Source organism: Tamandua tetradactyla, chromosome 3 (assembly GCF_023851605.1).
Source record: "Tamandua tetradactyla isolate mTamTet1 chromosome 3, mTamTet1.pri, whole genome shotgun sequence".
Classification (NCBI taxonomy): domain Eukaryota; kingdom Metazoa; phylum Chordata; class Mammalia; order Pilosa; family Myrmecophagidae; genus Tamandua; species Tamandua tetradactyla.
In genome coordinates, this window is record NC_135329.1 from 148,038,963 (window position 1) to 148,053,727 (window position 14,765).

At 35.1% G+C, this 14,765-nt stretch overlaps 1 protein-coding gene across 20 annotated transcripts in view; it reads right to left on the reverse strand.

Moving 5' to 3' along the window:
- Positions 1–518: 518 nt before the first annotated feature.
- Positions 519–14,765, reverse strand: part of LNPK (lunapark, ER junction formation factor) — a 174,876-nt gene continuing 160,629 nt past the window's right edge. For 19 of the 20 annotated variants that reach the window (XM_077154230.1, XM_077154232.1, XM_077154223.1 and 16 more), the window contains one exon: positions 519–2,853. In XM_077154230.1, coding sequence (XP_077010345.1) covers positions 2,612–2,853 — 242 coding nt within the window. In that variant the 3' untranslated portion in view covers positions 519–2,611. The remainder of the gene's footprint in view (positions 2,854–14,765) is intronic. The other variant, XM_077154239.1, reaches the window with a different exon arrangement.

The following is a 14,765-nucleotide window of genomic DNA, read 5'->3' on the forward strand; positions in this document are numbered from 1 at the left end:
AGCAAAGTTATTCATTCATATAATAAATGTGTCAGACATTGTGCTAGGTACTAGAGATACAGAGGTGAATAAAACAAATTAAGGTCCTTGCACACGCAGACTTTATGTTGTGTAAAAGGTACAGTAAATAAGTAAACAAATAAAATATTTACAACTGTGATGGCAAATGAGTATAGAGATAGAATGACAAGATAGAGAGTAAAAGGCAGAGGCCAGCTTTAGATAGGGAGCTCGGGAAGGCATATCTGTATGAGGAGGAAAAATTTAAGTTGATACTTAGGCAGAAACAGACTAGTATGATCAGGGAAGTGAAAGGAGGTCCATGTGGCTACAGCACAATGATTGAGGAATGGAAAGACAGAATCCAGACCACATTTGTAAACCATTCCAAAGGCGCAGGGGTAGAGTTCAGATGGCAACCCTTTGAACATTACTAGCTAGGGAAGCTAAGATCACTCTGGCTAATAGAACCTGATAGTATGATTTTCCTCAGACTAGCCTTAATCAGGAATAAGACATTTTGCTCCTCTTTCAACCAATTTATTACAACAATATCAGAATAAATTTTCCTCTTTTAAGAGGTATCATTCCATTACAGCATGTTACATGTTGCATTAATTTTACTAACCCCCCTTTTTAACCTTCCTCTATATCTTTTAAAGATATTTCTTATAATATCTGCATGATTCTATATTATTATATTTCTCTGAGATCCTCCTCATTTTCAAGTAATGTACACCAGAATTTGAAGGTTTTATAACAAGGTGATCCTGCAAGGTGTTAATAAAATGTATATTGACCAATAATAGCAGAAATGAAACTAATATATATATATATATTATATATATATATACACGCACATACCTATGATAGAGAAGTCACTAGAGCACTATAAGTTAATGTAGAATTGCCTCGATTGAGAGCAGCTGAATTATATGCTCCTTTTATTTTTTGATTTCCTTATCTCTAGAAAGAAGAATTTATGGCCCTCTCGTATTTCATAAGGATATCAATAACAAATGCTACCGTTCATCTATTAATTATCAGGCTGTGAGCTAGGCACATTACACAATTTATTTTTAATCCTCCAAATACTCTGAAAAGCAGGTACTATCCTTCTCATTATAAGAAAACAGTCTCAGAGAGGTTGGTTGACTTGCCCAAGACTGCAGAGCTGGAATTCAATTCTATATACACCAAACTCTGGTAACTAAACCATGATGCTTCAGACTATTAACAGATTGGGTTCTTTCTAAATACCTGTCAACTACAAGATATTAAGTCATACAGATTAATTTTTCCATAAAGATGAATTTTTAATGATAAAGAAATGCTTTATTCAATTTTAATAAACCGTGTACATCTTAGAAATTTTAGCCACACATCATTTGTATATAGTCCTCTCTTTGGCATAATTTAATTTTTTTTAATAATGGAGAAGAGAAATAAAAGGAAGCTATAAAAGACAGCTATGTTGTAGCTGAGTTCCAAAAATTATTATTCTCAAATTTTTTTCTCAGATAATCCATAGCAAACTTATCAAATCCAGTGGACTATCAGCAACTAAGTGCCTAATCTCATGATTTATATTTGCCTCTCCAAGTTGACAAATTGCCTAAGGTGTTCCTGAATCAGAAAAACCTAACCTCTAATTAGAGCCTCTAAATGTCTTTGTTTCTTTGAATTTGAAAGGTAATAAATTGGCATATAAGCAATGTAATTTATTCCAGGCAGAGTCTGTAGGTGTTCATATTGTGAGTTCTTCCTACTAAGATTTTGGCATCCAAGTCATTCTGCAAATTGAAGAAGTCTACTTATTTTAAAAAAAGAAACTGCTGCCAGATCAACTTTATTTTCCTTAACAAAACACATCCAAGAGCACAAAATTTACTTCTATATCATCATTATTTTACAAGTATAAATAAATAATGCTCAGAATTCAAGTACAGTCAAGTGCAGAGATAATTCCTATTTGTTAATATGTAAACATAAGCTAATTATATACATCATGTACCTTTGGCCTAGCTGCAAAATAAATGAAATAAAAAAGAAACACTGCATTAGACTGTTCAATTGCATTCTTATTGAGAATTCATACCAATGCCTATGTAGTTACAACCTCTATACTGCTTAATGCAAATGCCTAAATAGATACTCTTTCTACCCCATCCTAGCAAAGAGTTAAAATTCTATCAATTTTTAATGATGAAGAGTTCAATATCTTAATTGAGTTCCATTCCTTAAGTCAAACACTATTAGAGAACTTATTCCTAGCCAAAGTTCTTCCTATGTCAAAATGGATATTTACAGGTCAAATATTTGTAAAACAAGAAGTCTATCATGCCTGCTTACTTTTAGAATAAACAAAAAATATCTAAAAGCTGTCTACAATAGTATTGGTTTTTTTTTTAATTCAAAAAGGATGTTATTTTACTGATATCATTTGCTTTTAATTTTAATACTCATGTAGATACAACCTTGACACGTTGAAATAGCCAGGCAATCTGAACTCAAATTAAAAGCATATCCTTAGAGGAAAAAAACACCACCCAAAAAGCAATAACTGCATTAACAAGACTATAAATATCCAGTTGAAGGCACGTGGAAGCATTCACTCCTTTATCATCAAAGATTCTTCACTTGGTTCAGGATTTGGAATAAAATCAACACTGGAAACTATCGATTTGGCTTCATTCATTGAGGTTTCCTCATTCTCGGTGTCTTCTTGTTTCTCCTCTGGTTCCTCTGTGACAGATGCTTTTTCAATCACTTGGTCTGCCTGCTCTGTAAGTGATATTTTGTCATCTGTCTGCACTGTACTGTTATCAAGAATATTTTGTTCTTCTAAAGATTCTGAAAAGATAAAGATACAATACTTTAGGAATACCCAAAGTTAAAATTGCTAAATCAGGCAAAAAAAATAAACACATACAGACACACACACATACAAAGAAATAGTAGACTGGCTTGATATTTTCCTTAAAGTATTTTAAAACATATAATTCCATATAGTATAATATATATGAGTTGGTGAGAATGAAGGAAAAAAAACAATTTGGGAGAGACAACTTGTAACCAAACTTCACCTCTCCATATTTTCATACAAAATAGTTCCTAAAAACACATTTAAAATCTGAATGTTCAAAAACCAAAGTTCCAACAGAATTATGTTATGAAATAACCCAGCAAATAAAGCAAATACGTTAACCCTCAGATTGTTTCCCGAAGGAACCGCCTCTTTCAAGCTCAGACAACCCTGTTAGCAGCAAATACTTCTCTCTCTCTCTCTCTCTCCTCTCTCCCTCCCCCTCTGTGTGTGTGTGTTTGTATATGTAAATTTGTATGTGTGTACAGGGTACTATTTCTCACACTGATGTACAAGGACTGGGGAAGTTAAGACCCTAAAGGTATGACAAACGTCCACTCACCCTCTGCAAGAAAAGCCCTTAGTCTTGAAGCCCTTGCCTCAGAATATGCTACATGCTAGAATGGTAGGGAGAGAAAAGGGTCTTTTGTCCCCTCTCTTCACAGCAGAAGCTAGGTAAGGGTTTTAGTCGGTACCTGAGAATTTACTTTCTTTAAACTTTAACTGTTTGAGTTTTAGTAAGTTTAATTCCCTTAACAACTTAATAACAATTTTATTAAAGATACTCCCTTTAATTCTTTAAAGTTTAAAGAAACGGATGGTGGAGGGACACCAGGAGACAAGCTTTGAGCCACTCAATTTCCAAATTAAAGATAAAAATCTAGTCTTGAGGTGGCTTTTTGTTTTGTTTTTGTAATAAATAGGAGAAATTTGGATAAACCACATCAGCCAAACAAAAAAGCAGATTTTCCCACTCTCATAGATGACACCTTATGATATACGATAAATGCTACTATATTCAAAAAAATTCTGCAGGGAAGGTCAGTCTTCATTAGTAAAAAGTTTTAATTACCTCATATAGTATAGGCAGAGTTTTGAAAAAAAAAGGAAAAGAAAAGAAATTAATGGTTATATTTACTCATGTTAACATGGAAGTCTTACAAATCCACGGTTTTACCATACCATAAGTAATAAAAACAAATGATCCATATATCACAGACTCTATGCCAAGACTTTAAAAATATTTAAAAAGTTATTTCCTTATATAGATACCTTGGGCTCTGGTTTACAGAATTACAATCTCCTTTCCCTTCTTCACATATAAAATAAAAGCCCAAATTCCACAGTTAAGGACAGGTTTTACCATATAAAAATTTCACATGATCAGGAAAGTAGTGAGGAATGGTCAGAAATCAAAATATTTGATATGTGTACCTTAATATGGAACTAAAAATGTCATTGCTGCACCCCTTGTAATCTTATAAAAGTCTAAGGTGGCTAGAGGGGCCAGCCTCTCCAGAGCACAAGCTAGTTCCATCTCCCTAACCCATATTATTGACATCCCTTCCAACAAGAAAAAGTTAGAATGGGCATAGCCCAAATACCCCTAAAGAGTGGGAGAAAGATCAAAGGTGAAAGTGGAGTTATACAGAGAAGGCAGCGTTTAACAAACGAGTATGATTGCTGAATCATTATACTGATATTTCTTTTAGTGTCTAGCATTTTAGAGCAGCTAGAAGTAAAAATCTAAAATTGTGGAACTGTAACCCATACCAAACTCTGAAATCTGTTCTACAACTAATTGTTGCACTGTGCTTTGAAATTTATTGCTTTCTTGTATATATGCTATTTTTCACAAAAAAGATAAAAAGTCAATTTGATGATAAAAAATACTTATTCCTTCTAGTCTACAATGTTCTGGAGCAGCTAGAAGGAAAAATCTATAACGATGGTATGGTAGCCCATAACAAACTCTGAGATCTGTCCTGTAACTACTTGTTGAAGAATGCTTTGAAAACTATTGCTTTTTTCTTTCTTTGTATATATGCTGTATTATACAATAAAAAAAGTTTAAAAAAAGAATCCAAAGTGGAAAAGGTATAGGCCATTCAAGTTTTGCTATTTATAAGTTTCAGTCCATAATGGAAAGCAGAAAGTATACCTGAAACTCTACTGACATGTACAGATCATTTCTGCAACAAGGACAAGCAAGTTCTTCAATGGAAAATTTCAGGAATCACCAACCGTTTGTAATTCTATGCTCACAGAATTTACACAGAGTAGAATTTTGCCTTCTGAAACAAACCAATGAAGCCACATTAAAAAAAAAAAACACTTCAGAAACAAAGGCTCTGCTCACCAATAAACTTGTTTAAATGATTATAGGGGGGACTTCTGGGTCAAGATGGCGGCTTAACAACGTGCGCGTTTTAGTTCGTCCTCCAGAACAGCTACTAAATAACCAGAAACAGTACAGAACAGCTCCTGGAGCCATGATAGTGACCAGACACACAGCGTATTCCTGTCTGGACCAGCTGGACCAGCTGCGAGCACCCTCCAGAACCAAAGCTGTGGCGGCCAGCACCCCTCCCCCACAGGCCGCTTCCCAGAGGGGAAAGGAAAGGACTTTACCAGCAGCAGGGACTGGGCACAATCAAACACCAATTGTGGAACTAATTAAAAAATTCTGACTATTAAAAATAGGCCCCCAGCTTAGGTGAACCTGATCAAAGCAGTTGCTCATTTTTGCCCCGGCACCAAGGGGGCAGGACTGACAGAAAAAGGGGGAGAAAAAAGAAGGAAACAGAGGTTTTTGTGGCTGTGTATCTACAAAGGCTTGACTGCCTCTGGATACAGTGGCAGGACTTTTCAGGCTGCAATGCCCCAGGCATAGGCAGAAGTGAGCTCTTTGGGGGGCTTATCTGGAGCCTGTACCTTCCCCAGCGGAGGGGTGAAGCCCAACTCAGGTGGAATTCCACCATCAAGGAATTCAGACCCCAGGGCTTGGTAATTTGAAGCCATTAAAGCCAGCCTACAACCTCTCCTCTGTCTCCACCACACCCCCAGCAGGGAGAGTCTGCCAAAGTTAAAGGTACCGCATCATCTTATGCTGGTGGGACCTGCAGGCAGACAAGCAACACACACAGGGCAGGATTAGAAAAAGAGAGTCCAGAGACTTCACAGGAAAGTCTTTCAACCTGCTGGGTCTCACCCTCAGGGAAAACCGACGCAGGTGACTCTTTCTTCCTGATAGGAGGCCAGTTTGGTCTGGGAAAATCTGGCTGGGGTATATAATATCTAAGTAGACCCTCCTAAGTGTGTGTGGGGGAAAAGGCACCATACAAGCAGGGCAAGAAACAAGAAAACAAGAACTGAAAAATTCTCCTCTGTTAAACAAAATTTAAGCTAAAGGTCCAGATAAAGCTGAACGGAATGTCAAAGAACAGATAGACAACAAATTCATCCAGCAAGAAAACCGTAGATAAAAGAAGTGAAAGCAATCTCCAGAATAAACTAATTAAGGTAATTAAATGCCCAGACGCCAGCAAAAAATAACAAATCACACTAGGAAAATTGAAGATATGGCCCAGTCAAAGGAACAAACCAGCAATTCAAATGACATACAGGAGCTGAAACAATTAATTCAGAATGTACGAACAGACATGGAAAACCTCATCAAAAACCAAATCAATGAATTGAGGGAGGATATAGAGAAGGCAAAGAAAGAACAAAAAGAAGAAACTGAAAGTCTGAAAAAACAAATCACAGAACTTATGGGAATGAAAGACAGAGTAGAAGAGATGAAAAAAAACAATGGAAACCTACAATGGTAGATTTTGAAAGACAGAACATAGGATTTCAAAACTGGGGGACAGAACATCTGAAATTCGACAAGAAACAGAAACTATAGGAAAAAAAATGGAAAAATATGAGCAGGGACTCAGGGAATTGAAAGACAATATGAAGCGCACTAATATACGTGTTGTGGGTGTCCCAGAAGGAGAAGAGAAGGGAAAAGGAGGAGAAAAACTAATGGAGGAAATTATCACTGAAAATTTCCCAACTCTTATGGAAGACTTAAAATTACAGATCCAAGAAGTGCAGCATACCCCAAAGAGAATAGATCTAAATAGACATACTCCAAGATATTTAATAATCAGAATGTCAGAGGTCAAAGAGAAAGAGAGGATCTTGAAAGCAGCAAGAGAAAAGCAATCCATCACATACAAGGGAAGCCCAATAAGACTATGCGGAGATCTCTCAGCAGAAACCATGGAGGCAAGACAGTGGGATAATATATTTAAATTATTAAAAGAAAAAAACTGCCAACCAAGAATTCTATATCCAGCAAAATTGTCCTTCAAAAATGAGGGAGAAATTAAAACATTTTCAGACAAAAAATCACTGAGAGAATTTGTGACCAAGAGACCAGCTCTGCAAGAAATACTAAAGGGATCACTAGAGACAGATACGATGACAGAAGAGAGAGGTGTGGAGAAGAGTGTAGAAAGGAAGACTATGAGTAAAGGTAAAAAGAAGGAAAATTAGATATGACATATAAAATTCAGAAGGCAAAATAGTAGACAAAAGTACTACCCATGCAGTAATAACACTGAATATTAATGGATTAAACTCTCCAATCAAAAGACATAGTCTGGCAGAATGGATTAAAAAACAGGACCCATCTATATGCTGTCTCTACTCAAAGGACATGAGGCCAAGGACACAAATGGACATTTACACACCAATGTTTATAGCAGCATTATTAACAATTACCAAGAGATGGAAGCAGCCAAAATGTCCATCAACAGACAGTTGACTAAACAAACTGTGACATTTACATAATATGGAATATTATGCAGCTGTAAGACAGAATAAAGTTATGAAGTATGTAACAACATGAATGGATCTAAAGGACATTATGCTGAGTGTGATTAGCCAGAAACAAAAGGACAAATACTGTATGGTCTCACTGATATGAACTGACATTAGTGAATAAACTTGGAATATTTCCTTGGTAACAGAGACCATCGGGAGATAGAAATAGGGTGAGATATCAGGTAATTGGAGCTGAAGGGATACAGATTGTGCAATAGGACTGAATATAAAAACTCAGAAATGGACAGCACAATACTACCTAACTGTAATGTAATTATGTTAAAACACTGAATGAAGCTGCATGTGAGAATGATAGAGGGAGGAGGGCTGGGGACATAAATGAAATCAGAAAGAAAGATAGATGGTAAAGATCGAGATGGTATAATCTAGGAATGCCTAGAGTGTATAATAATAGTGAAATGTATAATGCACAAATTTTAAAAATGTTTTTGTATGAGGAAGAACAAAGGAATGTCATTATTGCAGGGTGCTGAAAATAGTTGATAATTAATACTTTAAAATGTCACCTTATGTGTGAGACTAAAGCAAAAAATGTTTATTTGTTACAAAATTTATATTTTGACTAGAGCATTTCCTAATATAACTCACATAGATAGCTTGATTGAATGTCATAAGTACTTGGAATCTCAGGTAGGACATGAGATTTTGTTGGTTTGTCCAGAGTGATGCCCCGATGGATCCCAGAGTGATTTGATCAGTGACTGGAAAAGTATTTGCAAGCCCCCTTTGGGGAATGGTGACAATGGGGAGAAATTCAACTTCCCCAAGTTGAATTCTTGATATTCTCACAAGCAGTGTGGACAACCAAAGCTACAGGCTGAGCCCCCAGTCTTGGGGTTTGTTCATATGAAACTTAACCCCACAAAGGATAGGTCAAGTCTACTTAAAATTTAGGCCTAAGAGTCACCCCCAAATCAAGAAACGAATCCCATTTACAATTGCAACTAAAAGAATAAAATACCTAGGAATAAATTTAACTAAAGAGACAAAAAACCTATATAAAGAAAACTACAAAAAACTGCTAAAAGAAATCACAGAAGACCTAAATAGATGGAAGGGCATACCGTGCTCATGGATTGGAAGACTAAATATAGTTAAGATGTCAATCCTACCTAAATTGATTTACAGATTCAATGCAATACCAATCAAAATCCCAACAACGTATTTTTCAGAAATAGAAAAACCAATAAGCAAATTTATCTGGAAGGGCAGGGTGCCCCGAATTGCTAAAAACATCTTGAGGAAAAAAAATGAAGCTGGAGGTCTCGCGCTGCCTGACTTTAAGGCATATTATGAAGCCACAGTGGTCAAAACAGCATGGTATTGGCATAAAGATAGATATATCGACCAATGGAATCGAATAGAGTGCTCAGATATAGACCCTCTCATCTATGGACATTTGATCTTTGATAAGGCAGTCAAGCCAACTCACTTGGGACAGAGCAGTCTCTTCAATAAATGGTGCCTAGAGAACTGGATATCCATATGCAAAAGAATGAAAGAAGACCCATGTCTCACACCCTATACAAAAGTTAACTCAAAATGGATCAAAGATCTAAACATTAGGTCTAAGACCATAAAACAGTTAGAGGAAAATGTTGGGAGATATCTTATGGATCTTACAACTGGAGGCGGTTTTATGGACCTTAAACCTAAAGCAAGAGCACTGAAGAAGGAAATAAATAAATGGGAACTCCTCAAAATTAAACACTTTTGTGCATCAAAGAACTTCATCAAGAAAGTAGAAAGACAGCCTTCACAATGGGAGACAATATTTGGAAATGATATATCAGATAAAGGTCTAGTATCCAGAATTTATAAAGAGATTGTTCATCTCAACAACAAAAAGACAGCCAACCCAATTACAAAATGGGAAAAAGACTTGAACAGACACCTCTCAGAAGAGGAAATACGGATGGCCAAGAGGCACATGAAGAGATGCTCAATGTCCCTGGCCATTAGAGAAATGCAAATCAAAACCACAATGAGATATCATCTCACACCCACCAGAATGGCCATTATCAACAAAACAGAAAATGACAAGTGCTGGAGAGGATGCGGAGAAAGAGGCACACTTATCCACTGTTGGTGGGAATGTCAAAGGGTGCAACCACTGTGGAAGGCAGTTTGGCGGTTCCTCAAAAAGCTGAATATAGAATTGCCATACGACCCAGCAATACCATTGCTGGGTATCTACTCAAAGGACTTAAGGGCAAAGACACAAATGGACATTTGCACACCAATGTTTATAGCAGCATTATTTACAATTGCAAAGAGATGGAAACAGCCAAAATCTCCATCAACAGAAGAGTGGCTAAACAAACTGTGGTATATACGTACGATGGAATATTATGCAGCTTTAAGACAAGATAAACTCATGAACCATGTAATAACATGGATGGACCTAGAGAATATTATGCTGAGTGAATCCAGCCAAAAACTAAAGGACAAATACTGTATGGTCCCACTGATGTGAACGGACATTCGAGAATAAACTTGAAATATGTCATTGGTAACAGAGTTCAGCAGGAGTTAGAAACAGGGTAAGACAATGGGTAATTGAAGCTGAAGGGATACAGACTGTGCAACAGGACTAGATACAAAAACTCAAAAATGGACAGCACAATAATACCTAATTATAAAGTAATCATGTTAAAACACTGAATGAAGCTGCATCTGAGCTATAGGTTTTTGTTTTGTTTTGTTTTGATTTTACTATTATTACTTTTATTTTTTTTCTCTATATTAACATTCTATATCTTTTTCAGTTATGTTGCTAGTTCTTCTAAACCAATGCAAATGTACTAAGAAATGATGATCATGCATCTATGTGATGATGTTAAGAATTAATGATTGCATATATAGAATGGTATGATTTCTAAATGTTGGGTTAATTTCTTTTTTTCCGTTAATTAAAAAAAAAAAAAAGAGAAGGGATAATTGGAGATGAAGGGATACAGACTGTACAACGGGACTGGATATAAAAACTCAGAAATGGACAGCACAATACTACCCAATTGTAATGCAATTATGTTAAAACACTGAATGAAGCTGCACATGAGGTATAGGTTTTTTGTTTTTGTTTTTTTTGTTTTTTTTTCTTTCTATTATTGTTTTAATTCTTATTCTGTTGTCTTTTTATTTCTTTTTCTAAATCGATGCAAATGTACTAAGAAATGATGAATATGCAACTGTGATGTTATTAAGAATTACTGATTGTACATGTAGATTGGAATGATTTCTAATTGTTTTGTTAATTCTTTTTTTAATTAATAAAAAAAAAGGGATTAGAGTTCAAAAAAAAAAAGAGTCACCCCCAAGAGAGCCTCTTTTGTTGCTCAGATGTGGCCTCTCTCTCCAGCCAACATGACGAGCAGTCTCACCACCCTCCCCCTCTCTGCGTGGGACATGACTCCCAGGGGTGTGGACCTTCCTGGCAACGTGGGACAGAGACCCTGGAATGAGCTGAGACTCAGCATCAAGGGACTGAGAAAAACCCTAGAATGAGCTGAGAATTAACATCAAGGGATTGAGAGAACCTTCTCGACCAAAGGGGGAAGAGTGAAATGAGACAAAGTGGCAATGGCTGAGAGATTCCAAACAGAGTCAAGAGGTTATCCTGGAGGCTATTCTTATGCATTAAGCAGATATCACCTTGTTGTTCAAGACGTAGCAGAGAGGCTGGAGGGAACTGCCTGAAAATGTAGAGCTGTGTTCCAGTAGCCATGTTTCTTGATGATGATTGAACAATGATATAGCTTTCACAATGAGACTCTGTGAATGTGAAAACCTTGTGTCTGATGCTCCTTTTAGCTACTATATCAACAGAAGAGTAGAACATATGAATAAAAATAAATAATAGTGGGAACAAACGTTAAATTTAGTTTGAAATGCTAGTGGTAAATGAAAGCGAGGGGTAAGGGGTATGGTATCTATAATCTTTTTTTTCTCTGTTATCATTTCATTTCTTTTTCTGTTGTCTTTTTATTTCTTTTTCTAAATTGATGCAAATGTTCTAAGAAATAATGAATATGCAACTAGGTGATGATATTAAGAATTACTGGTTGTATATATAGAATGGAATGATATCTTAATGTTTTGTTTAATTTTGTTTAATTAATAAAAAAAGTTTAAAAAAATGATCATAGGCCCACAAAGTTTGTTATATTCTGTCTGACAGATTGTCTCAATACTGTAATAAAATAGGAGAGGTGACAAAGTTCAAGCCATACTAAAAGTCTGTTATGCTATTATTTTCAGAAACATACACTACTAGTCAAAACCAATTTACTTTTTTAAAGTCTGGGGTTCATAGGGAAACTCTTAATATAAAAAGATTTTAAATGTCTATAATTGTGCTGGTTTGAGATCATTGCGTACCCCAGGAAAAACCATGTTCTTTCAATCTTAATCCACACTTGTGGGGCAGACCTATTGTGGGTTGGACCTTTTGACTAGGTGGATCCCATGGAGATGTGTCTCTGCTCATTCAAGGTGGGTCTTAATATGCTTACTGGAATCCTTTAAGGGGGAACCTTTCAGAAAAAACTTCAGAGCCAACAGAGACAGAGACTTTTGGAGATGTAGAAAGAAAACACACCTGGGGAAACTGTTTGAAACCAGAAGCCAAAGGACCAGCAGATACCAGTCACATGCCTTCCCAGTTTGGCCTTTCTTGAGTCAAGGTATCTTTTTCTTAGACATTTTTGTACCCTTAGAACTGCAAACTTGTAATTTAATAAATTCCCTTTATAAAAGCCAACCCATTTATGGTATATTGCATTTCTGGCAGCATTAACAAACCAAAATAATAACACATGAAGTCAAAGAAATGCCAGTGAACCATGTGTTATCAAAATTAGAAAGCAACATGATACACAAAGTTTGCCAGCCAATACTGTATTGTATTTTGGTGAATACATGGAAGAATAAAAAATTAGTGAAATGATGGGTAGAACTTTAAAACAATCAAAAAGCCTTTGACTAATTTTCTTCCCCCAGGTTAATTTGCAGAATAGTACACTTTAATAGAAGTAACTACAAATACTTGGTATTGACATGATGCCTATAATGCAGACATCAGTTAATCTAAATGAGATCAGTATTTATTGTTTAGAAGCCAATGCCATTTTGTGAGACATTATCCAAACAAGTCCTAAATGACCTTGGTGTACAATACTAATTATTGTAAATAATTATTGTAAATCAGAGAATTACTTATTAGCAATTCTAAACCACAGAGCTTATAAATAAAATCATTTAATATATTCCAGAAGTACTTGATTTATTTCTATGGGAGAGCATCATTTATCTATTCTAATAAAACCAGTACATTTTTCCTATGAAATTGTAGTTTAAAATAGCTTGGCAGTACAAAACACATTTCAGAAACTGTTTACATTTAGGTATAAAATGCTAAAAGAGAAACAAGACCTTGTGTTCACACTAGTTAAACGGATCTACTCTTCCCTGCACAGCACCATTTTGAGACTAAAATATAAAACAAAGTTACCTAAATGACCTAATTCCATCTATAAGAAAAACCTTTAAAAACAGAATTTAGCATTTGTAATGCCAAGAAAGCAATATACTGTAATGTGATAAAACAAAAACCAATCCATGGAATTTATCTCTTTCCCCTCATGCCAATCTTATCCCCTTACTTGAAAGAGAGATATCTTTCTATCAAATAGTAACAATTGGCTTCCAGTTGTATGAGTAAAGCCTCAGCTAGTCAACTCAATCTCATAAAACTGAGTATAACTATAAAATGAATACCACTGCCTCACCTATAAATCACACACAAGCAAAAGATATGTAATAACATCACCTTACCATTAAGTTTTTATTCTACCTCTTGAAATAATAATTTTGGAAGAAAATTAAAGAAGAGTTTACAAAACAACTTCATGTATTTCCATAGGAAAATTACTTCAATATGTACTACCATATGCTTCTATCTATACTAAGCTCTTGAAAAACCTCCATATTTTGGTGAATTTAGTTTGATTCTTAATTTTTCTTCTCTTTTACGTAACAAAAACAAAAAATGTTTGCCACTACATGTGCAGACTATAAAACTTACTCAAAGGAACTTTGTTAAATTAAAATTGACAATCTGTCTTTGAACTCACAGGTTTTAAAAGGATAGTTTTTACAAGATTTTCCTGTCTTTTATACTTAAGTCAATTTATATTTAAGGTACAAAGACATTCATTTCATCCCAACCCAACCTAATGGCTCAATTAATAAAATTCACTTAAATTACAACCATGAGAAAGTAACCGGTATTCAACACATACAATACTGTTTAATCATTTACCATTGGTTTAACAAATCAATTGGACAAGTAAGGGTTTCATCTAAGCAATGTTCTAAAACTGAAGTATTATGTAAAGATGTTTTAGAAAAGGGAAATAAGAAGGCCAAAAGATCTCTCTGTCTAAAGTAAACATGTAAAAACATAGATAGGCAAGCTTATATTTGGGTAAGCTGCAAATAATTAAATATCAAGAAACAAGCTTTCTGGATCTGGCAAACAGATTTCAAAAAAATTTACATTGCCAAATAACCCAACTTCCTAGGGCATCATAATAAACAGTACTAAAAACAGAATTTTCTCTAGTTCAACACAGCCTATTGGTAACAAATATTTTGCTTGAAAGAAAGGAAGGGAAGAATAGAAATCAGATTACCCAAATAATCTCACCTTATATAAATCTTATATGCAATTTTTGGTAATGTTGATTAGATGAGTTTTGTTATTAGCAAGTTATTTCCAGTTGAATAAAAGAGCAGTGAAAGCAAAATATTAATGGTTTTAAACATGCTAGTAAAAAAATCACTGGACTAGTATACTTACAATGTAGAAACATAGCACCCTAATGATTGCTACATCTAGCAAAAATAATGTTATATATCAGGCATTTTGAAAATCATATTTTAAAAAAAGGCAAAACTGATAAACCACTTAAATGTGACTTGGCAAAGATTTAAGTAT